The 26799-nt window shown below is 40.9% G+C and overlaps 1 protein-coding gene and 1 long non-coding RNA gene across 4 annotated transcripts; one reads left to right on the forward strand and one right to left on the reverse strand.

Annotated features, from left to right (window-relative positions):
- Nucleotides 1–2084: 2084 nt before the first annotated feature.
- On the reverse strand, nt 2085–25432 carry LOC131723124 (tripartite motif-containing protein 16-like). Of its 3 annotated transcripts, XM_059016570.1 has the most exons (7): nt 24748–25432; nt 21567–21662; nt 21144–21377; nt 20849–20989; nt 4181–4202; nt 3836–3892; nt 2085–3008 (listed from the first exon to the last, which is right to left on the reverse strand). In XM_059016570.1, the coding sequence occupies exons 1-7, from the start codon at nt 25333–25335 to the stop codon at nt 2473–2475; spliced, it is 1674 nt and encodes a 557-aa protein (XP_058872553.1). In that variant the 5' UTR covers nt 25336–25432; the 3' UTR covers nt 2085–2472. The 3 variants fall into 3 exon arrangements, with proteins under 3 accessions (XP_058872553.1, XP_058872551.1, XP_058872552.1); XM_059016568.1 differs by lacking the exons at nt 3836–3892; nt 4181–4202 and adding an exon at nt 19837–19902 and having other exon boundaries at nt 20830–20989; XM_059016569.1 differs by lacking the exons at nt 2085–3008; nt 3836–3892; nt 4181–4202 and adding exons at nt 17832–18734; nt 19837–19902 and having other exon boundaries at nt 20830–20989.
- Nucleotides 15027–19011, forward strand: LOC131723155 (uncharacterized). Its single transcript, XR_009320145.1, has 3 exons — nt 15027–15940; nt 17017–17138; nt 18681–19011. It is a non-coding gene; the product is annotated as an uncharacterized LOC131723155 (long non-coding RNA).
- Nucleotides 25433–26799: the final 1367 nt, after the last annotated feature.

Genomic DNA, 26799 nt, shown 5'->3' on the forward strand with positions numbered 1-26799 from the left:
GACCTCTCTGTTCTTTACAATGCTTCCCTATGCTTTACCAGACCTCTCTGTGCTTTTCAATGCTTCCCTATGCTTTACCAGACCTCTCTGTGCTTCACAATGCTTCCCTATGCTTTACCAGACCTCCCAGTGCTTTACAATGCTTCCTTATGCTTTACCAGACCTCTCTGTGCTTTACAATGCTTCCCTATGCTTTACCAGACCTCTCTGTGCTTTACAATGCTTCCCTATGCTTTACCAGACCTCTGTGCTTTACAATGCTTCCCTATGCTTTACCAGACCTCTCTGTGCTTTACAATGCTTCCCTATGCTTTACCAGACCTCTCTGTTCTTTACAATACTTCCCTGTGCTTTACCAGACCTCTCTGTTCTTTACAATGCTTCCCTATGCTTTACCAGACCTCTCTGTGCTTTTCAATGCTTCCCTATGCTTTACCAGACCTCTCTGTGCTTCACAATGCTTCCCTATGCTTTACCAGACCTCCCAGTGCTTTACAATGCTTCCTTATGCTTTACCAGACCTCTCTGTGCTTTACAATGCTTCCCTATGCTTTACCAGACCTCTCTGTGCTTTACAATGCTTCTCTATGCTTTACCAGACCTCTCTGTGCTTTACAATGCTTCCCTATTCTTTACCAGACCTCTCTGTGGTTTACAATGCTTCCCTATGCTTTACCACACCTCTCTGTGCTTTACAATGCTTCCATATGCTTTACCAGACCTCTCTGTGCTTTACAATGCTTCCCTATGCTTTACCAGACCTCTCTGTGCTTTACAATGCTTCTCTATGCTTTACCAGACCTCTCTGTGCTTTACAATGCTTCTCTATGCTTTACCAGACCTCTCTGTGCTTTACAATGCTTCCCTATGCTTTACCAGACCTTCCTGTGCTTCACAATGCTTCCCTATGCTTTACCAGACCTCTCTGAGCTTCACAGTTCTTCCCTCTGCTTTACCAGACCTCTCTGTGCTTTACAATGCTTCCCTATGCTTTACCAGACCTCTCTAAGATTTACAATGCTTCCCTAAGCTTTACCAGACCTCTCTGTGCTTTACAATGCTTCCCTATGCTTTACCAGACCTCTATGTGCTTTACAATGCTTCCCTATGCTTTACCAGACCTCTCTGTTCTTTACAATGCTTCCCTATGCTTTACCAGACCTCTCTGTGCTTTTCAATGCTTCCCTATGCTTTACCAGACCTCTCTGTGCTTCACAATGCTTCCCTATGCTTTACCAGACCTCCCAGTGCTTTACAATGCTTCCTTATGCTTTACCAGACCTCTCTGTGCTTTACAATGCTTCCCTATGCTTTACCAGACCTCTCTGTGCTTTACAATGCTTCCCTATGCTTTACCAGACCTCTGTGCTTTACAATGCTTCCCTATTCTTTACCAGACCTCTCTGTGCTTTACAATGCTTCCCTATGCTTTACCAGACCTCTCTGTTCTTTACAATACTTCCCTGTGCTTTACCAGACCTCTCTGTTCTTTACAATGCTTCCCTATGCTTTACCAGACCTCTCTGTGCTTTACAATGCTTCCCTATGCTTTACCAGACCTCTGTGTTTTACAATGCTTCCCTATGCTTTACCAGACCTCTCTGTGCTTTACAATGCTTCCCTATGCTTTACCAGACCTCTCTGTGCTTTACAATGCTTCCCTGTGCTTTAACAGACCTCTCTGTGCTTTACAATGCTTCTCTATGCTTTACCACACCTCTCTGTGCTTTACAATGCTTCCCTATGCTTTACCAGACCTCTCTGTGCTTTACAATGCTTCCCTATGCTTTACCAGACCTCTCTGTGTTTTACAATGCTTCCCTATGCTTTACCAGACCTCTCTGTGCTTTACAATGCTTCCCTGTGCTTTACCAGACCTCTCTGTGCTTTACAATACTTCCCTGTGCTTTACCAGACCTCTCTGTGGTTTACAATGCATCCCTATGCTTTACCAGACCTCTCTGTGCTTTACAATGCTTCCCTATGCTTCACCAGACCTCTTTATCTCTCATTCACCTCTTTCTTTCTCATTCTCATTTGAAAAACCATGTTAATGAGTATTAAGAAATAAGAAAAAGTCAGTCTATCACGATAATTTTTTTTATTAAATCACATTACTAAAATCTGAAATATTAAACATTTTAAGGAAATCAAAAAACAAAAACACACACACAATAAAGCAAACTTAAGTTCACTTTTTTAAAAACTGTTACAGCACTGACTATTGGATGCCATTTTTTAAAATATATATAAAACACAACAATTCTTAAATAAATTAAATACAGTTACTTCATATGAAATCCATTCGTTGCTAAAAACAAATAATTCACCTCGTTTCGCTCTGCAGGTGGCGCCGTTTTACCCCCTAACTTTCATCCAAAGTTGTGTCAGATTGAACATTCCCTTCACCCGAGGAGTGGAGAGGACAGACAGGGAGTTCAATACAAAGGGTTTCTTACAACACAAAACAGTCTAGTTCAGCTGGCAGATTGTTACAGTGGAATCAAAACAATAAAGCCTAAACCCAGGATAGAGCGGCTCAGTGAATGTGGTTTGGAATCTGTGCAGGAGGGTCATTGTGTCAGAGACGCCATAAAAGGACAGCGTGCCGGCATTAAAGTCCAGATACACTCCTATTCTGGGGGAGCGGGGGGCAGTTATTGCAGTTTGATTGTTATTGTGCCATGCAGTGTAACTGGAATCAGAGCAGCGCAAACTCCAGGACTTGTCATTGTATCCAAGGCAACAGGAATGATCCCATCCTTTCCTGCTGATTCCTTTATATGTGACTCCTATAGAAGCCCATTCCCCACTGCACTCAATCTCCCAGTAACAGCGAGTCCCAGACAAACCCTCTCTGCAAAGCACTTGGGCATAGCTATCAAATCTCTCTGGGTGATCATCAGGATATCTCTGGATCTCTCCCCTCAGTGTCACCTTTCTGTTCCCTTCAGACAGACAGAGGTTTCTATACGCTGTGTTGGGGTCCAGTGTGAGCTGACAGGAATCTGATTGAAGAGAAGAGGACGGGTAGAGGAGAGACGGTTAGAAAAGTCAAATCACTGAGAAAATCAACAGTCATTGTCTGCTGCATCCTCACATCCTGTTTATGGAAGGTGTGTGTGTTGTTTTAATTATTTTTTTAATACATTTTGACCACTTTTTTAAACTTTTAAATTGCATTTTCTGCCTCAAGATGGCTTCCCGCAGACCGGCATGGATCTCTCAGAACTACATTTCCCATCATCCTCCTGATCACTGGTAATTCCATCTCAATTACATATGTGAGCAGGAGGATGATGGGAAATGTAGTTCTGAGAGTCTCATGCAGTTACATGTGAAGCTATCTATAAGTATAAAAAAGTGGTCAAAATGTAAAAAAATAAAAATAATTAAAACAATACACACACCTCTGTCTAATATTTTAATGAGCAATCCATCCCACAAGTGCAGTGATACTGCAATATACATTTACTACCAGCACAGGATGACTGGGAGGGATAGCTGTTCATTTTACCCCACAACTGGTTTCACATGCATTGTGCATGTATTAAAAGATGGGATGATTATCTATTCAGGGATACCAAGATATTTAGGAAGAGAAAGGTCTGAGTGGAAAAACAGGCAACAAATGCCCCTCCCCCAGTCATTCTGCATGTATTCATCTGAACCAATACTTGTTGGAGAGGAGTGTAGATTAATGGCTTCACAATTACTAATAAATAATAATAATTGCTGCCCTCAAGCTCCACCCCTCCCTGTTCTGTAGTGTTAGCTCTTCTCTCTATGGAGTGACACATCTTTCAATCAAATGTTTCAGTGAAAACAGACTTACATTTTAAAAACTCAGCTCTGTTCCTTGGCTCTGGAGCCTGCAGACTGTAAACTGCAACTTCATTCACTGGGCAGAAAAAAGAGAGAGAGAAATAGAATTGAAACATGTGGATTAATACACAACACACACAAGACTCCAAACAGCAATCTGAAAAGAAACAAGGCTTATTCACGGCATTTCAGGGTGTAAAAATCCCTCCTCTCTGCTCATTCTTCCCTGCTGCCTCCCTCCTCCTTCATATAGTCAACAATCTGCAAGAGGTCTTTATTAATGTCTTGCAAGTCCTGTCCCTCCTCAAGCCATGGTCTATTTGAGAAATCTCTACCAAAGGAATCTATTTCACACCAACCTGTTGTGGTAATTTTGACTAATTCCCCCTTGCAGAAGTCCTCAATATGGTCTTTAAGTTCAGATACAGCTTTCCTCACAGCCCCAAAAGAGATGTCTGTATTGACAGTAACGCTGGGTAAGTCTCCAGCTTCAGGAGGGGCACAGAGAGACTGGAAATTCTACAACAAGAAAGTGGAGAAAAGGAGTTTTCAGTGAAACAGAATGGGGTCCAAAACATTCCTGGGGAAAGCAAGGATTCATTCAATTGGAGAGGTCTGTCTGAAACCGTCCCAGTTATGGACTTGAGATTTTCTAACAAGCAGTGATGTTACCTGTAGAAAATGGATGTGATCCTCTGTCTCTGAAAGCTGTTTCAGCTCAGCGTTTCTCCTCCTTAGCTCAGCAATCTCCTGCTCCAGTTTCTTCATGCGTCCTTCAGCCTGATTCACTGCAGCCTTCTCGTTAGCTCCAATCAGCTCAATAACCTCAGTGTGGATCTTCTCAATGGATCGGATCAGCTCAGTAAAGATCTTCTCACTTTCGTTTATTTCTATGCATGCAGATCTCTGAGTGAAAGAACACAATAGAGGAGACATGGTTAGAATTGATATCAAAAACACATCAGGCTTAGACAGTAAACTTCTGTAGATGTGTTCCAGTCCATCTGTTAATAATAATAATAATAATAATAATAATAATAATAATAATAATAATAATAATAATACCCCCCTCTTGTTAATACCCACTTTCAGTGACTCCACAGCCTGTTTCAGCTCTTCAATTTCTTTCAGTCTCTCCTGGATTCTCTGTTGTATTTCTGTCTGTGTCTCTCCCAGCTGCTTCTGTGTAGAAACACAGTGACACAGTGACATTTCTGACGGGGCATTGAGTGATATCCTGTCACACTCAATACAGACTATTTCAGAGCAGGCTGTGTTTTCACACCTCTCCCCCTTTATATGAAGTTAGATTAACATAAGAACATAAGAACATAAGAAAGTTTACAAACGAGAGGAGGCCATTCGGCCCATCTTGCTCGTTTGGTTGTTAGTAGTTTATTGATCCCAGAATCTCATCAAGCAGCTTCTTGAAGGATCCCAGGGTGTCAGCTTCAACAACATTACTGGGGAGTTGGTTCCAGACCCTCACAATTCTCTGTGTAACGATACACACATTATGCACACAGATACCCTAAGGGTCGAATGCACCAGCGTGGATTAACCACTAACCCAGATTAAATCAAGGATTATATTTGAATCATGTTGCACAAAACTTTAAACCAGGATTTATATGTAATCCTTGTTTAAAATTAATCCAAGGTTAAACATTTAAAAGATTAAATATAATGAAATTGCTCCACTCATTTTAATCCATGTTTAAATGTGATAGCTGAATTAAATTGAAAACTTCCTTGGAGGTGGTTTAAACTTGGACAAAGGCAGCAGTTTCAGACAACATGTGTGTATAGTAGTAAGATACAGCACCATCTAGTGCACAGCTGCCAGCAACACAAAAGGACACTTGATCCACAGTAGCTGTCCACTAGATGGTACTGTTTCATACTAGTAACAGTGAATGATGGCTGATCTAGCATGTGTTACATGTTTGTTTTGTGAAGCACCTGGGAAACTGAAGCAGCTTTCTCTTTAATGGATATTTAGGGCTTCTGATTTCCGTTTTTAATCGATAAACACAGATAAAACAGCACTGATACAAAACAATGAAATCAGTGTAAAAAATGGTGTAAAAAATGCCTAAATACACAAAATCCCCAGAAGAATGAGCCCGTGAGCAGAAGGACTTCGCTGTGGAAGAGAGCAAAGGAAAGAGGGGACTAGTAGGGAGAGCGAAAGAAATTGTAGATTTTAACAAACAAAATCCCAAATAGGTTATTACATTTCGTTTTAAACTAACTTAAACATATCTGTTTTAATCATGTAAAAATGTGTTTTAACGCACCAAATTAAGCTATTTTTTCTGCCTGATTTATATTGTATATCATCTTAATATTGTATATTGAATATCATATTAATATTGTATATTGAATATCATATTAATATTGTATATTGAATATCATATTAATCTTGTATATTGAATATCATATTAATCTTGTATATTGAATATCATATTAATCTTGTATATTGAATGTCATATTAATCTTGGTCTTTTCTGCTTTTTTTAAATTAGGAGCTTGACTTTTCTGGTAATGTCATTTTTAAAAAGTTTAACTAATTAAACTATAATATCTTAAACAATGAAACGGATCTATGATTTTATTAAGTTGCAAGATAAATATAAAAAACACTAGGAATATAAATCATGCTAATTTTACACTACGAATTCCAATGCACCACAAAACAGCTAAATAAATCCTTCTAACCCTGTGAGGCAGGGCGGAGGTCCTGCACGTGTAAATAATGTGTTTTTATTTGATTGTAAATAATGTTTTTGCCAATCAAGTGTGTGCTAGATATGGCAGGGTATATTCAAATCCAGGATTTTAATCCCACCCAAGTCTAGAGAGGAGGTGTCAGGGAGACTGTTCCTGGAGCGGGACCTCCTTTCTTGTTTGGTCAACTTTTATTTTCTAGTTGTTTTCGAGCAGTGTTTTGTTTTGAATGTTTTGTGTTTTTTGTATCAAAGAAAACCTCCTGTGTCTCTCCTGTCAATCAGCGATAGCCACACCCGTAACAACACCCCTGTTACACCCTGAAATACATTGTAGTACATCATAGTTTAGAAAGAGCAATTAAAAAACTAGGGCTCTTTAAATAGCTCTTAATATACAATTAAAATCTGATCTAATGTGAAACTGTATAACCTAGTAAACAGACATGTTAAATATCCCTGGGAATTCTTATCTTCTAGGATAGCTACAAGGAAATGGTTCAAACCCTTACCTGTCTCCCAGTCCTTTCTGCCTCTGCTGAGACTGTATCATGGCTCTTGTGTTCCTTGACAATACACAACACACAAATACACGTCTGATCGGTTCTACAGAAGACCTCCAAAACCTTCTGGTGTTCAGCACAAAGCTTCTGCTCCAGATCTCCAATTGCATTGATCAGCTTGTGCCTCTTTAATGGAGTAACCTCACTGTGTGGCTTGACGTGTGTTTCACAGTAAGAGGCCAGGCACGTCAAACAGGATTTCACAGCTTTGAACTTTCTCCCAGTGCAGAAATCACACGGCACATCTCCAGGTCCAGCATAACTTTGAGCAGGAGGAGGATTGAGTCCTGTCTTCTTTAATTCCTCCACAAGTTCGGCCAGCATGGTGTTTCTGCACAGATCAGGCCTTGGGGTAAAGGTCTTTCTGCACTGGGGGCAGCTGTAGACACCTGTATGATCAGTCTGATCCCAGCAGTTCTTAATACACCCCATACAGTAACTGTGTCCACATGGAATAGTGACTGGGTCCTTCAATAGCTCCAGACACACTGAACAGCTAAACCGATCCTCTGACCATACTTTTGAAGCCATTCTTGCTGCAGAGAGACAGAGAGACTGACGATTTCACAAGAAACGAAACTTCACTGCGCTGATTTCCTGGAGTTGTGTAAAGCTCTGAGAGGCGGGGTTTGGGACTGAGGCCAGGTTTAGACAAGCAGGGGGAGCAGAAACTGCCGAAGCAGATATTATATGAAACTGTTTCTAAATCCCCCAACAAATATTACAATGTTAAGATTAGGAATTAAACAACTGATATTAACAACTGTTTAATATCAGGGCTGAAGAGTCTAACTTTGTGTTTTAACCCAAATCTATAATATGTAATGTTAAGGAATGTTCTGTTACACGTATGTTTGTGATGACGGTTTGAACGGCATCTCGTTACTTTAGTAACGCCTTACTGTAATAATATTACTTTAGTCAATAACGAGGTAATATAACACGTTTATCTTTTAATGGCAGTAATAACATTACAGTTACTTTCCAAACAATAAACGCGCTTGCCTCGTTCTCTTGTCTCTGCTGCGCAGCTGCATCGGTTGTCTTTTCTTGTTTTAAAGCCAGTATATTTCAGTGCGGTTATAACCGTAAACGTGACGCGCTCTTTATTATTTATTTATTTGATTTTTAATTCTTTATTTAGGAAGGCCATGTGAGCTAAAAGTAGCTCGTTTACAAAGGCGTGCTGGAAATAACAGCAGCAGGTTACAGGTTTCAAAAATAAAAATAATATAAACGCATAATGACAAGACAATACACAAAGTACACCTCAGATTTACACAGCACACACACAAGCCTGTTTAAGCACTAGAACAACAGGGTTTGTTTTTTTAATTCCCACAGGAGATGTCAGGTCTCAGTCCTGCGGGTAACAGCTTCCAGTCTGTAGCAGCAGAACAAAACGAAAGACTTTCTTCCCGCAGCACTTTTTCCAGACGGTATATTACAGTATTGTGTGTCTCAGACATTACGATAGGCTGTATTTACAGGGAACTCAGAAACAAGCTGTTTAAATAAACTGGTAATGTGTTGTGTGCCCCTTTAAAGAGAATCCGATTCCAGTGATAATTCCTTGTGTTAGCAGTCGATCGCAAGTTTAATGTAGAATACGCGCTGCAGTGATGCGCTAGCGGAGTACACGGGAGCACACAGATACACACCCTGTTACACATTGTATCGATCTTCTTCAGCGATTCCTCACTAGCAGACCCGCACATCACATCATTATAGTCTAGAATAGGGAACACAAGTAACTCATTTAAACCTTGCTGTAAAGCTTACACAGTGGCGCTGACCACACAATCCTCCAAGCTTCCTTCCAATTTTACTACATACATCTTTAATGGGTTTATCAAATTGAAGAGTTGTGTCAATATAAACCCCTAGATATTTTAAAGTGTCGGCTCTCTCCAATGCTGCGGTATTACAAGTAACGAGAGAAAACATTTGAACTAGTATTTTGTATCATTTTCTCCGAACCAAACAGCATGATATTTGTCTTTCTTTTCATTTAAGATCAGATCATTTTTATTTATATTTTCAGTCAACACACACGTCACGGATATCGCGACATTTCGCTTACAGGGATAACCCGGACACACACAGAGCCGTCTGCGTTCTGATTGGCCACGAGGAAAATAGGGCCCCGAGCCCTACCCGTATTTTCATTGGTCAAACAGAATGCGTTCTGATTGGCTCTCATTCTCGCCCTTCCATTGGCTGATGGAAGTGCTTGTGGTTTGCGTTAGTGAAGTTAGCAAGCGGTTCGCAGCTCGCTATTCGCTACTCCAGCTTGTTATTGATTGTTACAGCTTGCTAGTTTTTTTTAAAAAAAAAACACGAATGTGGAGTTTTCAGATAATAAACTTTAACGAGCAAGAAAACGAGACGTAGCCGCAGCTGCATGGGAACCTCAGCATTTCCCCGGGTCATTATTAATAGCGGGCTGTCGAGTTAGACTATTTAAAGTCGTTCGTGACTTCAGTGACTCAGACCCCTTGTTTTTGTACCTTGGAAGCATCAGTTTGTTGCCCAACTTGTTTGGTTTGTTTTGAACAAACTTGGTTTCGATTTCATGCACGTACGCAGTTAGTTTCAGCTGCAGGGAAAGACGAGCGCTTGTGGTGAGTGGATTTTATGCTTTTTAGTGTTGAGGACAGTGCTTTATAAATCAGTAATTAACAATAATAATAATTATAACACAAATAAACGCGTAATAATAATAATATTAATCAGAACAGATTTGTGCGTTGGTGTCTGCGCCACAGGGCAGCTGTTTTTGAAAATCTGTGCTGCTTGCACAAACTGCGCATGCGTGATTCGCTTTTGTTTTGTTTTTTCAGCGTTAGCGTGAGTTTAATGAGTAAACGAATTCATCCATACGCGTCTTTATGTACAATTGTTTGTATTCCTCGAATAATAAACCCGGTTCATGAGGTTTTCATTATGTGCACTTGGTTTTAATCGGTCGTATAATAATAATAGAATATAATGTAAAGTCACGACGCTTAGTCAACACGGGTCCTTTCAGCCTCTGCAGGTGAGCTACCCGGAGTTTAGTGGGTTAAAACCTGTCCATTTTATTAAAAGCACAGGTTAGCCCATGTTGAAGCGTCATTTCTGCCTCTGCAAGTTACCTACCTATTGTTCAATTGAGGTATCGCATTTGGAGGGGTAGGTGCAGATTTTCAGAACACCGCCCCTCAAACACAAGCGCTGTACAAACCAATTCAATACCAATACTGTACAGAAACTCTCTCATCTTCAGATTCATGTCGAGACACAGTCAATAGATCTGCAGCGGGCTTGTCTGTATCCACAGTATTGATTATGTATGTATTATTTATTTATATATAATATCTTTATTTTTATATAGCGCCTTTCATAGTGGACCACCATCACATAGCGCTTTACAGAGGCAGGCTGTGAACTGTGCATTATATGCAGAGTCACTTCCAATAGGACGTTGATTTAACATCTCATCCGCAGGACGGAGCACAAGGAGGTGAAGTGACTCGCTCAGGGTCACACACAGTGAGTCGGTCAGTGGCAGAGGTGTGATTTGAACCCGTGACCTTCTGGTTACAATCCCTGGACTTTAACCACACTGCCTTTTATACAAAAATATCACAAAGCAGTGTACAGAAAAGAGCAGAAAAAAAGAACAAACCACAATACATTTGTATAGCATGACACAGATACAACTGCCACAGTCAGACCATTTCAATAACAGATTTAAATAACATAAGATAGTTTCCAAACGAGAGGAGGCTATTCGGCCCATCTTGCTCGTTTGGTTGTTAGTAGCTTATTGATCCCAGAATCTCATCAAGCAGCTTCTTGAAGGATCCCAGGGTGTCAGCTTCAACAACATCACTGGGGAGTTGGTTCCAGACCCTCACAATTCTCTGTGTAAAAAAGTGCCTCCTATTTTCTGTTCTGAATGCCCCTTTATCTAATCTCCATTTGTGACCCCTGGTCCTTGTTTCTTTTTTCAGGTTGAAAAAGTCCCCTGGGTCGACATTGTCAATACCTTTTAGGATTTTGAATGCTTGAATCAGATCACCGCGTAGTCTTCTTTGATCAAGACTGAATAGATTCAATTCTTTTAGCCTGTCTGCATACGACATGCCTTTTAAACCCAGGATAATTCTGGCCGCTCTTCTTTGCACTCTTTCTAGAGCAGCAATATCCGTATACACATAATAATACAAAAGCAGCAATTTTAAAGTTACATTAAAACCAATGAAGATAAGAAACCCATTTTATAAAAGTGTGTTAGACTGTCATTGCAAGGAGAGATAGTTGTGTTTCTTTAATTCATGTTGAACTTGCACCCTGTATTATAAAACTGTACAGCTTTGCAAATATCCAGGTATAGATACAAAATCTACATTAACAACAGGGGCAAAGTGACGCAAAGGAAATCCCATTCACACCAAACCAGATTCACTTTACCAATAACAAAAACACACTGCTCTGTCGCTTTCATTAATCATTATTATTACAATATTATTATTAATTTCTTAGCAGACGCCCTTATCCAGGGCAACTTACAATTGTTACAAGATATCACATTGTTTTTACATACAATTAGCCATTTATACAGTTGGGTTTTTACTGGAGCAATCTAGGTAAAGTACCTTGCTCGAGGGCACAGCAGCAGTGTCCCCCACGTGGGATTGAACCCACAACCCTCCGGTCAAGAGTCCAGAGCCCTGACCACTACTCCACACTGCTACACTACAATAACACAGGCACGATTTGTTTTACACAATATATTATATATTCACTGTGTTTGAATTTGAAAACAAACAAATAGCAGACTCATCCAAAAAAATAATTCAACCCAGTACTGGAGTAACAGCAATAATAAGAAGGGCTTGGGATGATGAAACCTCATGAAATGATAAGGGGGCGGTCTAAAGAAAGGATCTTTTGAGGCTCTGTACTCATTAGTTACTGACTTGTTTCAGTTCTGCTGCAGAAACACAGCTAACCGAGGAACGAGTGAATTGGAAGAGAGAGAGAGATGAACCCAACTCCAAGGAGAAGGAACAGCAAAGAGCCTGCCAGGTAATATCAGGTCTTATCTCCTCTCTCTGCAGAGGCATGCGTGCTCCAGTTTAATAACATACCTGACGACTCCAGTCCAGGTTCACCAGCAGCACCAGCACCTCAATGACTCTCCCAGTAACTGCTGCCCTTTCACTTGGGAGCTGTGTTTAGGGTTTTTAATGAATAGTAACATGTCTTTGATGATGGTTATTTGCACGCGTGTTTCTCATCAACAGAGGGAAAGCTCAGGAGCAGACAGAGGGGGGCTCGGAGGACAAGGAGGAACTGGAGAGACTGAGGAGGGAAAACAAGGAGCTGGAGGTGATGTACAAGGAGGAGAAACTGAGGAGGTTTGTTAAAAAATACCTCGCAAGTTTACCGTAGAGGATAAGCCGATTTTAAATTCTCATTGTGTTTCTACATGTCTCCCCTCCTTATCAATCTAACAGTCTGACCTTTCAACTCTGCCTGTACACAGAGTTGAAAGGTCACACTGTCACATGATTTGAATGGAACGGGGAAGGCTGTCTGGCAGTTAGGAGTCTCCAGACAAGCTTCTCAAAGCCAGGTTTTACAAATGATAAAGGCTCCCGGGTCATGTGATCAATTTGACCACACAAAGTGTCTGAAAAGCATGACAGGGTCAAAGAAATTTCAACGCGAAATCATTTTACTGTAACGATGTGTTTATGATTTCATGAGGCGATGCTGTCGCGGTGATATTGAAGAGTGTAATATTAAAAACATCCTAACATTAGGATTATAAACTTGTCTTTGCAGAGAGGAGCTTGAAGAGACCCTCCGAGACCTCAAGCCCCAGGGAATGGACCCCCAGTTTGAGACTCGAGCCACCCCCACAGCAACGATATATTTCTTTCAAAACGGTTTTCAGAATTAGTTGTCCCTCTCTAAGCCGGACATGTCTGGAGTTGTCTGAGTTAAAAAACAAACAAACAAAAACATTTTGTATAAATATCTACAGTAGGCCTAAACTACTGCTCTCAATTAGAACTATTTCCTGTATCTTGTATTTGAATTTACTCTGAAAGGAAACCGAATTCACTGTTTTTTTGTGGAATGGAATGTACTTTTCTAAGCAAATGTTTTTATGAGACGTTTACCGGCTCTTAGTCGAATTTGCTCTCAAACGTGATTATTTTCTGTATTGTTCTTAGTTGAATTTGCTCCTGTTTGCCGCTGACTTGACTGTATTTTTATAACGCTCTTATCTGTAATGTGATATTTTGTAACACCTGTAAGTCGCCCTGGATAAGGGCGTCTGCTAAGAAATAAATAAATAATAATAATAATAATAATAATAATAATAATAATAATAATAATAATGCAGTAAAATCTAATTATTACCTGTAGCGCCCTTTTTTTTTAGTTTAGCCTACTTAGTAACAGTTAACAGAAAACAGAACACACCCTTTACAGAAATAATCATTTTGAAATGTACACAGAAAGGTTGACAGTGTGTTTATTGCAGTTTATTTTTTTTTCGTCTTTTGCTTCCGTTTTTGACATCCAGTTTTGAGTTTCTTTTTATCGGTCTGGTTCCAGAGGTTCGGCAGGTTTCGTTTTTGATGGTTTAAAATCGTATAATTATAATTCGGGCGTTAATGATAATAAGAGACGTTATGATAACGAGGCTCCATAAAACCCGCGTCAAATGAAAGTCTTGCTTGTTGGAAAGTCTGACGGAACTCTTGTATGATGTGTGTTGAGACCAGCCAATAGCTGTCGGCTTTACGAAGCACTGGGGCGGACCTAGGACTATATAAGGAAGGATAGGACAATGATGTCACAAGTGGGCGGAGTTAGTAAACAGTGACGCATTCCTGGAGCCCGTAGAGCTCATTCACAGCGCGCTCGCAATGCTTTTAAAGTATTCACTCTCGCCCTGGCAAAATGTTTCTTGACATAATCAAGCATTAATTCACATAAATAACAGGCAATTTATATTAACGATATTTTGTATTGTTATTAAAAGAAACACCGGTATATCCTGGCGCTGCAGCACAGCATCTCCGCAATGTATTCAGTACTGAGTGTCTCCACAGCATCTCCGCAATGTATTCAGTACTGAGTGTCTCCACAGCATCTCCGCAATGTATTCAGTACTGAGTGGGCTCCACAGCATCTCCGCAATGTATTCAGTACTGAGTGGGCTCCACAGCATCTCCGCAATGTATTCAGTACTGAGTGTCTCCACAGCATCTCCGCAATGTATTCAGTACTGAGTGTCTCCACAGCATCTCCGCAATGTATTCAGTACTGAGTGGGCTCCACAGCATCTCCGCAATGTATTCAGTACTGAGTGGGCTCCACAAATGGCGCCTGTAATTGAGTACAGAACTGCATCACGGGATTGACTGTCCTATCCTGCTTTATACAGTCCTAGGTGAGGACACAAAGTCAGACAGAGTGTTTATTGCAGTTTAACGAAGTTACGTAAAACACAGTCCCTCTGCAGCTCCCACTCAGCACAGGTAGAAATATTGTGTTCCTGTGAGTCCGCATTACAGTGTAAATGAAACGGATGTGTCGCGGGACAGACCCGGACTAGGCTTTACATTCATAATACACGGGTTTTAAAGTGACGTTTGGCACAGATTGGAATATAGAAACATTACATTTTACTGGAAATTACAAATCTGTGCTCCCCTCGTTAATGATTGCGTTGCTATAGGTTTTGTGAATGGAGGCTGTTCTGCTGTGAGTATATCGGGGTGCTCTGTGCTCCCCTCGTTAATGATCGCGTTGCTATAGGTTTTGGGAATGGAGGCTGTTCTGCTGTGAGTATATCGGGGTGCTCTGTGCTCCCCTCGTTAATGATCGCGTTGCTATAGGTTTTGTGAATGGAGGCTGTTCTGCTGTGAGTATATCGGGGTGCTCTGTGCTCCCCTCGTTAATGATCGCGTTGCTATAGGTTTTGTGAATGGAGGCTGTTCTGCTGTGAGTATATCGGGGTGCTCTGTGCTCCCCTCGTTAATGATCGCGTTGCTATAGGTTTTGTGAATGGAGGCTGTTCTGCTGTGAGTATATCGGGGTGCTCTGTGCTCCCCTCGTTAATGATCGCGTTGCTATAGGTTTTGCGAATGGAGGCTGTTCTGCTGTGAGTATATCGGGGTGCTCTGTGCTCCCCTCGTTAATGATCGCGTTGCTATAGGTTTTGTGAATGGAGGCTGTTCTGCTGTGAGTATATCGGGGTGCTCTGTGCTCCCCTCGTTAATGATTTCAGTTGTGTTGCACAGTCGAAACACAGCTAACTGTGGAACGAGTGATTTCGGAGATACAGACACGGAGATGACTTCAAGGAGGAGGAAACAAAGATGTCTCCACAGCTGCATGGGAACCTCAGCATTTCCCCGGTTCATTATTAATAGCGGGCTGTCAAGACTTGTCAGCGGGTCGAGCGAGGTGAGATAAAGACACACACAGGATTATTTAAAGTCGTTCGTGACTCGCATGACTCTGAACAGGTCTGTGTTTCTCTCTCGTCATGAACCAGCTGCTGCCCAACCCAAGGAACTGCTTTGAAGACATTTACTTCCTGTGTCATGTGACCCGCAGCTCGCTTCAGCTACAGTGAAGAGGAGCGCTTGTGCGAGTCGATTTTATACTTCGTATTGTTGAGGATAGTGGATAATAAAACTATATCCATAATAATAATAATAATAATAATAATAATAATACTAATAATCAGAGTTGAAAGTCAGCCGGTACGGCCCGGAACTGCCTACCGGCAAAACATCTTGTCAAGGTACTTCAATATTTCAGCTTATCACAATGATAGGCTACATCATTTTTTCTTTGTGTTTTCCGTCCTTTTCGCTTCTTCTTCTTCGTTGTTCGGTTATTATTGATGTTTAATCAAAATAACTCGACGTCACGCAGGTTCCGGTCATGTGACTTATGATGTCAGAGCATGCTGACTGCCAAAGGGGCTTCCGCATACTTGTGAACATGGAGTCTGCAAAATAAGGGAGCTTTTGTAAACTGATATTTTCTAAGACACAAGCATACAACTATTCCACTATAATTTGGTAAAACTATTATTGTGTTAAATACATAAGAACATAAGAAAGTTTCCAAACGAGAGGAGGCCCCATTCGGCCCATCTTGCTCGTTTGGTTGTTAGTAGCTGATTGATCCCAGAATCTCATCAAGCAGCTTCTTGAAGGATCCCAGGGTGTCAGCTTCAACAACATTACTGGGGAGTTGGTTCCAGACCCTCACAATTCTCTGTGTAAAAAAGTGCCTCCTATTTTCTGTTCTGAATGCCCCTTTATCTAATCTCCATTTGTGACCCCTGGTCCTTGTTTCTTTACTGCACAATACTGTTATTTTGGTACTGCGTCAGTGACTTGGAGAAAAAGAACGTCTTATTTAGTTTTTCAGGGCAAATCGGGTAACCCTAACGACATGAACAGTGCGAGAAACTCAAGCTCTAATAGAAATTTGGTCAGACACCAAAATCCAAGCAGAACAACTGGACAAAACACACAAAAAGATCATAGTTTTTTTTTCCTCTTAAGTGCTGTTGTAACTGTTAGTATTAACCTGTATATTTAAAGTTCAAAATGAATCATTCAAAATGAAACATAATCTTAATTGATACAAAATTGTTTAAAATACAATGCTCCCATGGCACTCAATTAGCAACACAGACGTTTCCAAAAACGAACGCAGCATTTGAGTAACTGTGATAACAAGAAGCGGTCAGGATGATTTCAAACAGCATGAAAAGATAAGGGGCCGGTCTAAAGAAAGAGAAAGAAAAATGACATTTGAAGCGCTGTACTCTTTAACAACGGACTTGTTTCAATTGTGTTGCAGAGGAGAAACCCAGCTAACTGAGGAACGAGTGACTCAGTAGAGAGAGGCATGGACCCGACTCCAAGGAGAAGAAGAAGGAGTAAAGAGAATGACCCTCCTGATATGTCACAAGAGCCTGCCAGGTACTGAAAGTGTTTTCTTATTAGTTCACGGTGCGGCGGCATGCTGAATAATACCTTTACTAAGAAGCTGTTCAGGAATCCAAATCACTGAGCTGAGTCTCAAGCCCAGGGTTAGAGTCCAGACCTCTCTGTGCTTTACAATGCTTCCCTATGCTTTACCAGACCTCTCTGTGATTTACAATGCTTCCCTATGCTTTACCAGACCTCTCTGTGCTTTACAATGCTTCCCTGTTCTTTACCAGACCTCTCTGTGCTTTACAATGCTTCCCTATGCTTTACCACAACTCTCTGTGCTTTACAATGCTTCCCTATGCTTTACCAGACCTCTCTGTGCTTTACAATGCTTCCCTATGCTTTACCAGACCTCTCTGTGCTTTACAATGCTTCCCTATGCTTTACCAGACCTCTCTGTGCTTTACAATGCTTCCCTATGCTTTACCAGACCTCTCTGTGCTTTACAATGCTTCCCTATGCTTTACCAGACCTCTCTGTGCTTTACAATGCTTCCCTATGCTTTACCAGACCTCTGTGCTTTACAATGCATCCCTATGCTTCACCAGACCTCTCTGTGCTTTACAATGCTTCCCTATGCTTTACCACACCTCTCTGTGCTTTACAATGCTTTCTCATTCCCCTCTTTCTTTCTCATTCTCATTTGAAAAACCATGTTAATGGAGTATTAATAAAAAGAAAGTCAGTTAATCATTTTTTTATTTTTTTTATTAAATCACATTACTAAAATCTGAAAAGATAAACAGAACAAACATTTCATGGAACTCAAAGAACAGAAACACACACACAATAAAGCAAACTTAAGTTCACTTTTTAAAAACTGTTACAGCACTGACTATTGGATGCGATTTTTTAAAATATATATAAAACATAACAATTCTTAAAATAATTCACCTCGTTTCGCTCTGCAGGTGGCGCCGTTTTACCCCCTAACTTTCATCCAAAGTTGTGTCAGATTGAACATTCCCTTCACCCGAGGAGTGGAGAGGACAGACAGGGAGTTCAATACAAAGGGTTTCTTACAACACAAAACAGTCTAGTTCAGCTGGCAGATTGTTACAGAGGAACCAATGTTAACAAAAAACTCAGAACCAAGCCCAAACCCAGGATAGAGCGGCTCAGTGAATGTGGTTTGGAATCTGTGCAGGAGGGTCATTGTGTCAGAGACGCCATAAAAGGACAGCGTGCCGGCATTAAAGTCCAGATACACTCCTATTCTGGGGGAGCGGGGGGCAGTTATTGCAGTTTCATTGTTATTGTGCCAGGCAGTATAACTGGAATCAGAGCAGTCCAAACTCCAGGACTTGTCATTGCATCCAAGGCGACAGGAATGATCCCATCCTTTCCTGCTGATTCCTTTATATGTGACTCCTATAACAGCCCCACCCCCACTCCACTCAATCTCCCAGTAACAGCGAGTCCCAGACAAACCCTCTCTGCAAAGCACTTGGGGAGAGCGATCAAATCTCTCTGAGTGATCAGGATATCTCTTTGTCTCTCTCCTCCATGTCACCTTTCTGTTCCCTTCAGACAGACAGAGGTCTCTATTCGCTGTGTTGGGGTCCAGTGTGAGCTGACAGGAATCTGATTGAAGAGAAGAGGACGGGTAGAGGAGAGACGGTTAGAAAAGTCAAATCACTGAGAAAATCAACAGTCATTGTCTGCTGCATCCTCTCATCCTGTTTATGGAAGGTGTGTGTGTTGTTTTAATTATTTTTTTTAATACATTTTGACCACTTTTTTAAACTTTTAAATTGCATTCCCTGCCTCAAGATGGCTTCCCGTGGACCGGCATGGACCTCTCAGAACTACATTTCCCATCATCCTCCTGCTCACTAGTAATTCCATCTCAATTACATATGTGAGCAGGAGGATGATGGGAAATGTAGTTCTGAGAGGCCCATGCAGTTACATGTGAAGCTATCTATAAGTATAAAAAAGTGGTCAAAATGTAAAAAAAATAAAAATAATTAAAACAATACACACACCTCACGTAAACAGCTGTAGCAACACATGGGAATATGCAACACAATAAAATACAAAGGACCTTATGAACCCTTTAAACCCTCTTGCTGTTTGATTGTTTTGTTCATTATAATTCCTCAATCTTATCAAACTTCTTCAATTGGAACCAATCAAATGCAGTTCTGCATACAATTACAGTTCACTTAATGTTCCTACAGGGTATGTGTTGCCATTTTACCCACTCAGACCCCTTGCTTACTAAATATTTTCAATAGAATATCGTCCACTCTTCAAATATCTGTCTAATATTTTAATGAGCAATCCATCCCACAAGTGCAGTGATACTGCAATATACATTTACTACCAGCACAGGATGACTGGGAGGGATAGCTGTTCATTTTACCCCACAACTGGTTTCACATGCATTGTACATGTATTAAAAGATGGGATGATTATCTATTCAGGGATACCAAGATATTTAGGGAGAGAAAGGTCTGAGTGGAAAAACAGGCAACAAATGCCCCTCCCCCAGTCATTCTGCATGTATTCATCTGAACCAATACTTGTTGGAGAGGAGTGTAGATTAATGGCTTCACAATTACTAATAAATAATAATAATTGCTGCCCTCAAGCTCCATCCCTCCCTGTTCTGTAGTGTTAGCTCTTCTCTCAATGGAGTGACACATCTTTCAATCAAATGTTTCAGTGAAAACAGACTTACATTTTAAAAACTCAGCTCTGTTCCTTGGCTCTGGAGCCTGCAGACTGTAAACTGCAACTTCATTCACTGGGCAGAATAAAAGAGAGAGAAATAGAATTGAAACATGTGGATTAATACACAACACACAAGACTCCAAACAGCAATCTGAAAAGAAACAAGGCTTATTCACGGCATTTCAGGATGTAAAAATCCGTACTTCAAGATGTTCACGATTACAATGAATATGTATTCCTTCCGTATCGGTGCAGCAGCCAAAGTCAATGTGAACACGTCTGCCACTGCACTGGAGTCTTGTGTTCCTTCCTCTTCATCATATATCTTTACCCAACAGTACGGTGTCCATATTAGGACAGCCTTGTGCATCAAACATACAACAGTCATTGTCTGCTCCATCCTCACATCACTTCCTCCTCTCTGCTTCATCAGTCCGTTCCATCCTCCATTCTCCCTCCTACCACCTCCCTGCTCCCTCCTGCATGCACCCTTCTCCCTCCAGTCTGCTTCATCACTCCCTGCTCCGTCCTCCCTGCTCCCTTCTCCCTGCTCCCTCCTCCATGTTGCCTCCTCCCACTTATGTGCTCCCTCCTCCTTGCTCACTCTTTCATTCTCCCTCCTCCCTGCTGTCTCTTCCAGTCTTCATGCTCCATTCTCTCTGCTCCCTCATCCCTGTTGCCTCTTTTCTGTCTCCTCCCTGATCTCTCCTTCATGCTCCCTCCTCTCTCTTCCACCCTCTCCTCCATGCTCCCAGCTTAATTCTCTCTTCTCCGTCCATGCTCCCTTTCAATGCTCCCTGCTCTGCCCTCCTTGCTCCCTCCTCCCTGCTGCCTCCCCACTCCTTCCTCCTCTCTGCTGCCTCCTCCCTTCTCAATACTACATTATTTATATAGCCAGCAATCTGCAAGAGGTCTTTATTAATGTCTTGCAAGTCCTGTCCCTCCTCAAGCCATGGCCTATTTGAGAAATCTCTACCAAAGGAATCTATTTCACACCAACCTGTTGTGGTTATTTTGACTAATTCCCCCTTGCAGAAGTCCTCAATATGGTCTTTAAGTTCAGATACAGCTTTCCTCACAGCCCCAAAGGAGATGCCTGTATTGACAGTAACGCTAGGTAAGTCTCCAGCTTCAGGAGGGGCACAGAGAGACTGGAAATTCTACAACAGGAAAGTGGAGAAAAGGAGTTTTCAGTGAAACAGAATGGGGTCCAAAACATTCCTGGGGAAAAGCAAGGATTCATTCAATTGGAGAGGTCTGTCTGAAACCGTCCCAGTTATGGACTTGAGATTTTCTAACAAGCAGTGATGTTACCTGTAGAAAATGGATGTGATCCTCTGTCTCTGAAAGCTGTTTCAGCTCAGTGTTTCTCCTCCTTAGCTCAGTAATCTCCTGCTCCAGTTTCTTCATGTGTCCTTCAGCCTGATTCACTGCAGCCTTCTCGTTAGCTCCAATCAGCTCAATAACCTCAGTGTGGATCTTCTCAATGGATCGGATCAGCTCAGTAAAGATCTTCTCACTTTCCTTTATTTCTATGCATGCAGATCTCTGAGTGAAAGAACACAGTAGAGGAGACATGGTTAGAATTGATATCAAAAACACATCAGGCATAGACAGTAAACTTCTGTAGACGTGTTCCAGTCAATCTGTTAATAATAAAAATAATAATAATAATAATAATAATAATAATAATAATAATAATAATAATAATAATAACCCCCTCTTGTCAATACCCACTTTCAGTGACTCCACAGCCTGTTTCAGCTCTTCAATTTCTTTCAGTCTCTCCTGGATTCTCTGTTGTATTTCTGTCTGTGTCTCTCCCAGCTGCTTCTGTGTAGAAACACAGTGACACAGTGACATTTCTGACAGGGCATTGAGTGATATCCTGTCACACCCAACACAGGCCTGTTTAAGTATGCTATTGAAACTGACAGAATCATTTAGTTTATATATATTTTCTATTTTCTTGTACCCCTTACCTCTTTACAATGTTTGCAATAATTCTCAGTTGTTCTTGAATATATTTTGCTCTTCAGTTCCAGTTGCACGCCATAGACATCTGTAGCAAAGGCTAGATCAGACAACATGTGTGTATAGTAGTAAGATACAGCACCATCTAGTGCACAGCGGCCAGCAACACAAAAGGACACTTGATCCACAGTAGCTGTCCACTAGATGGTACTGTTTCATACTAGTAACAGTGAATGATGGCTGATCTAGCATGTGTTACATGTTTGTTTTGTCAAGCACCAAGGAAACTGAAGCAGCTTTCTCTTTAATGGATATTTAGGGCTTCTGATTTCTGTTTTTAATCGATAAACACAGATAAAACAGCACTGATACAAAACAATGAAATCAGTGTATACCCAATAAACACAGGAAAAACACTGGACATGGTTTCTCAATTCACATTGACTTCATCCCTTTCCATGTGAAAAAATACAATAAAATAACATAACAGAACAAACAAAATCCCTTTCCCAGCGCAGTCGGGCAATGAACCTCCTTCCTGACTTGAATCTATCATTGATTCATTCTGAATACTTTAAACTGAGTGGCAGCACATTCCTGCATTTCTATTGGAGGATTGCACACGCTGGTGAGATTTAAAACGAGATTACAATTAGAAACGGAGGGTTGTTCTTGCTCGTGGGATTTAAAGCTATATTACAGTTCAATAGGGAGGATTCACACACTCGTGGAATTTAAAACAGAATTGAAAATTGTGAAGAAATGTAAAAATGCCTAAACACACAAAATCCCCAGAAGAATGAGCCCGTGAGCAGAAGGACTTCACTGTGGAAGAGAGCAAAGGAAAGAGGGGACTAGTAGGGTGAGCGAAAGAAATTGTAGATTTCAACAAACAACATCCCAAACAGATTGTTACATTTCGTTTTTAACTTAAACATATCTGTTTTAATCATGTAAACTTTGTTAATTCACCAAATTAATTTACTTTTTCTGCCCTCTACTGACTAAGCCTTCATAATTAAAAAAAGTAAAATATGCTACAAAAAATGAACACTTTAATAATTAATAAAATAAAAAACAATTAATAAAAACAATTCTTCTCAGCTAAATGATGGCTATAAATTGATAGATCAAATGTTTTAAGTGTACAAGCAATCCTCCCGAAAACACACCTCTCACTGTGGGCAGACTGGCAAGAACGGCATGGCACGGGCACAGCAGCTCTGCCAGTGCAGATAGATGCGTATGTGTCACTTTTAAAGGCACGGGCACAGCAGCTCTGCCAGTGCAGATAGATGCGTGTGTGTCACTTTTAAAGGCACGGGCACAGCAGCTCTGCCAGTGCAGATAGATGCGTATGTGTCACTTTTAAAGGCACGGGCACAGCAGCTCTGCCAGTGCAGATAGATGCGTATGTGTCACTTTTAAAGGCACGGGCACAGCAGCTCTGCCAGTGCAGATAGATGCGTATGTGTCACTTTTAAAGGCACGGGCACAGCAGCTCTGCCAGTGCAGATAGATGCATATGTGTCACTTTTAAAGGCACGGGCACAGCAGCTCTGCCAGTGCAGATAGATGCGTATGTGTCACTTTTAAAGGCATGGGCACAGCAGCTCTGCCAGTGCAGATAGATGCGTATGTGTCACTTTTAAAGGCACAGGTTTTGTTTACTGTATATCAAAACACAATTATTAAAGTCTTGTTTAAAATGTGATGTATTAGTTTATTAAGAAGATATTATGATTCCTGTGCTGCAATCATTGTTTCAATATATTAAAGAGGTCCTGCATCATAGAGGCAGCACTGGGTGAATCTCGCTCCGTCCTCCGGCTGCAGCGCCAATTTTCCAAGCGAGGATCATATTTCCACCACATCACTACAAACACAAGCATGGCTGGATCTTGGTTTAATGAAATTAATAAACACCGAAAAACAGAAGCTCTGTGTATATTGAATATCATATTAATCTTGTATATTGTATATGATGTTAATCTTGTTTTTTTTTTGCTTTTTAATTAGGTGCTTGTCTTTATCTTATCTTATATTATAATTTATATTATCTTAAGCAATGGAACTGATCTATGATTTTATTAAGTTGCAAGATACATCTAAAAAACACTAGGAATATAAATCATGCTAATTTTACACTACAAATTCCAATGCACCACAAAACAGCTGAACAAATCCTTCTTACCCTGTGAGGCAGGGCTGAGGTCCTGCACGTGTAAACAGTGTGTTTTTGTTTGATTGTAAATAATGTTTTTGATGATCAAGTTTGTGCTAGATATGGCAGGGCATATTCAAATCCAGGTGTGGAATGTGTCCAGGTGTTAACTGATTAATTGATTATCTCTTAGCCCTGGTTCTTGGTTCTAGAAGCAGGGATACAGACTGTCTGGGAAGGAGAGTGTTGCTGTAGGATCCTCACGACTGCGTGTGTTAACCAGGGTGAGAAAAACACAAGAGGAAAAATGTATCTCGGATCACTGTGTGAGTTAACCAGGATCGCTAGCACTGGAAGGAATAGGGAACAAGTTTAGAGGATTTTAATCCCACCCAAGTCTAGAGAGGAGGTGTCAGGGAGACTGTTCCTGGAGCGGGACCTCCTTTCTTGTTTGGTCAACTTTTATTTTCTAGTTGTTTTCGAGCAGTGTTTTGTTTTGAATGTTTTGTGTTTTTGTATCAAAGAAAACCTCCTGTGTCTCTCCTGTCAATCAGCGATAGCCACACCCGTAACAACACCCCTGTTACACCCTGAAATACATTGTAGCACATCATAGTTTAGAAATAGCAATTAAAAAACTAGGGATCTTTAAATAGCTCTTAATATACAATTAAAATCTGATCTCATGTGAAACTGCATAACCTAGTAAACAGACATGTTAAATATCCTGGGAATTCTTATCTTCTAGGATAGCTACAAGGAAATGGTTCAAACCCTTACCTGTTTGCCAGTCCTTTCTGCCTCAGCTGAGACTGTATCATGGCTCTTGTGTTCATTTTGTGAACACAACAAGCAAATACACATCTGATCGGTTCTACAGAAGACCTCACATAATCGTTGGTGTTCAGCACAAAGCTTCTGCTCCAGATCTCCAATTGCATTGATCAGCTTGTGCCTCTTGAAAGCAGCCCCCTCATAGTGTGTCTTCACGTGTGTTTCGCAGTAAGAGGCCAGGCACGTCAAACAGGATTTCACAGCTTTGAACTTTCTCCCAGTGCAGAAATCACACGGCACATCTCCAGGTCCAGCATAACTTTGAGCAGGAGGAGGATTGAGTCCTGTCTTCTTTAATTTCTCCACAACTTCAGCCAGCATGGTGTTTCTGCACAGATCAGGCCTTGGGGTAAAGGTCTTTCTGCACTGGGGGCAGCTGTAGACACCTGTATGATCAGTCTGATCCCAGCAGTTCTTAATACACCCCATACAGTAACTGTGTCCACATGGAATAGCGACTGGGTCCTTCAATATCTCCAGACACACTGAACAGCTAAACTGGTCCTGCGCTACCAGAATATTCGCTTCTGCCATTTCTGCTGCAGAGAGACAGAGAGACTGACGATTTCACAAGAAACGAAACTTCACTGCGCTGATTTCCTGGAGTTGTGTAAAGCTCTGAGAGGCGGGTTTGGGACTGAGGCCAGGTTTAGACAAGCAGGGGGAGCAGAAACTGCCGAATCAGATATTCTATGAAACTGTTTCTAAATCCCCCAACAAATATTACAATGTTAAGATTAGGAATTAAACAACTGATATTAACAAATGTTTAATATCAGGGCTGAAGAGTCTGACTTTGTGTTTTAGCCCCAAATCTATAACATGTAAAATTAAGGAATGTTCTGTTACTCGTATGTTTGTGATGACGGTTTGAACGGCATCTCGTTACTTTAGTAACGCCTTACTGTAATAATATTACTTTAGTCAATAACGAGGTGATATAACGCGTTTAGCTTTTAATGGCAGTAATTACATTACAGTTACTTTCCAAACAATAAACGCGCTTGCCTCGTTCTCTTGTCTCTGCTGCGCAGCTGCATCGGTTGTCTTTTCTTGTTTTAAAGCCAGTATATTTCAGTGCGGTTATAACCGGAAACGTGACGCGCTCTTTATTATTTATTTATTTGATTTTTAATTCTTTATTTAGGAAGGCCATGTGAGCTACAAGTAGCTCGTTTACAAAGGCGTGCTAGAAATAACAGCAGCAGGTTACAGGTTTCAAAAATAAAAATAATATAAACGCATAATGACAAGACAATACACAAAGTACACCTCAGATTTACACAGCACACACACAAGCCTGTTTAAGCACTAGAACAACAGGGTTTGTTTTTTTAATTCCCACAGGAGATGTCAGGTCTCAGTCCTGCGGGTAACAGCTTCCAGTCTGTAGCAGCAGAACAAAACGAAAGACTTTCTTCCCGCAGCACTTTTTCCAGACGGTATATTAAAGTATTGTGTGTCTCAGACATTACGATAGGCTGTATTTACAGGTAAACTCAGAAACAAGCTGTTTAAATAAACTGGTAATGTGTTGTGTGCCCCTTTAAAGAGAATCCGATTCCAGTGATAATTCCTTGTGTTAGCAGCGATCGCAAGTTTAATGTAGAATACGCGCTGCAGTGATGCGCTAGCGGAGTACACGGGAGCACACAGATACACATCCTGTTACACATTGTATCGATCTTCTTCAGCGATTCCTCACTAGCAGACCCGCACATCACATCATTATAGTCTAGAATAGGGAACACAAGTAACTCATTTAAACCTTGCTGTAAAGCTTACACAGTGGCGCTGACCACACAATCCTCCAAGCTTCCTTCCAATTTTACTACATACATCTTTAATGGGTTTATCAAATTGAAGAGTTGTGTCAATATAAACCCCTAGATATTTAAAAGTGTCGGCTCTCTCCAATGCTGTGGTGTTACAAGTAACACGAGAGAAATTTGAACTAGTATTTTGTATCATTTTCTCCAAACCAAACAGCATGATATT

Source organism: Acipenser ruthenus, chromosome 53, assembly GCF_902713425.1.
Source record: "Acipenser ruthenus chromosome 53, fAciRut3.2 maternal haplotype, whole genome shotgun sequence".
NCBI lineage: Eukaryota > Metazoa > Chordata > Actinopteri > Acipenseriformes > Acipenseridae > Acipenser > Acipenser ruthenus.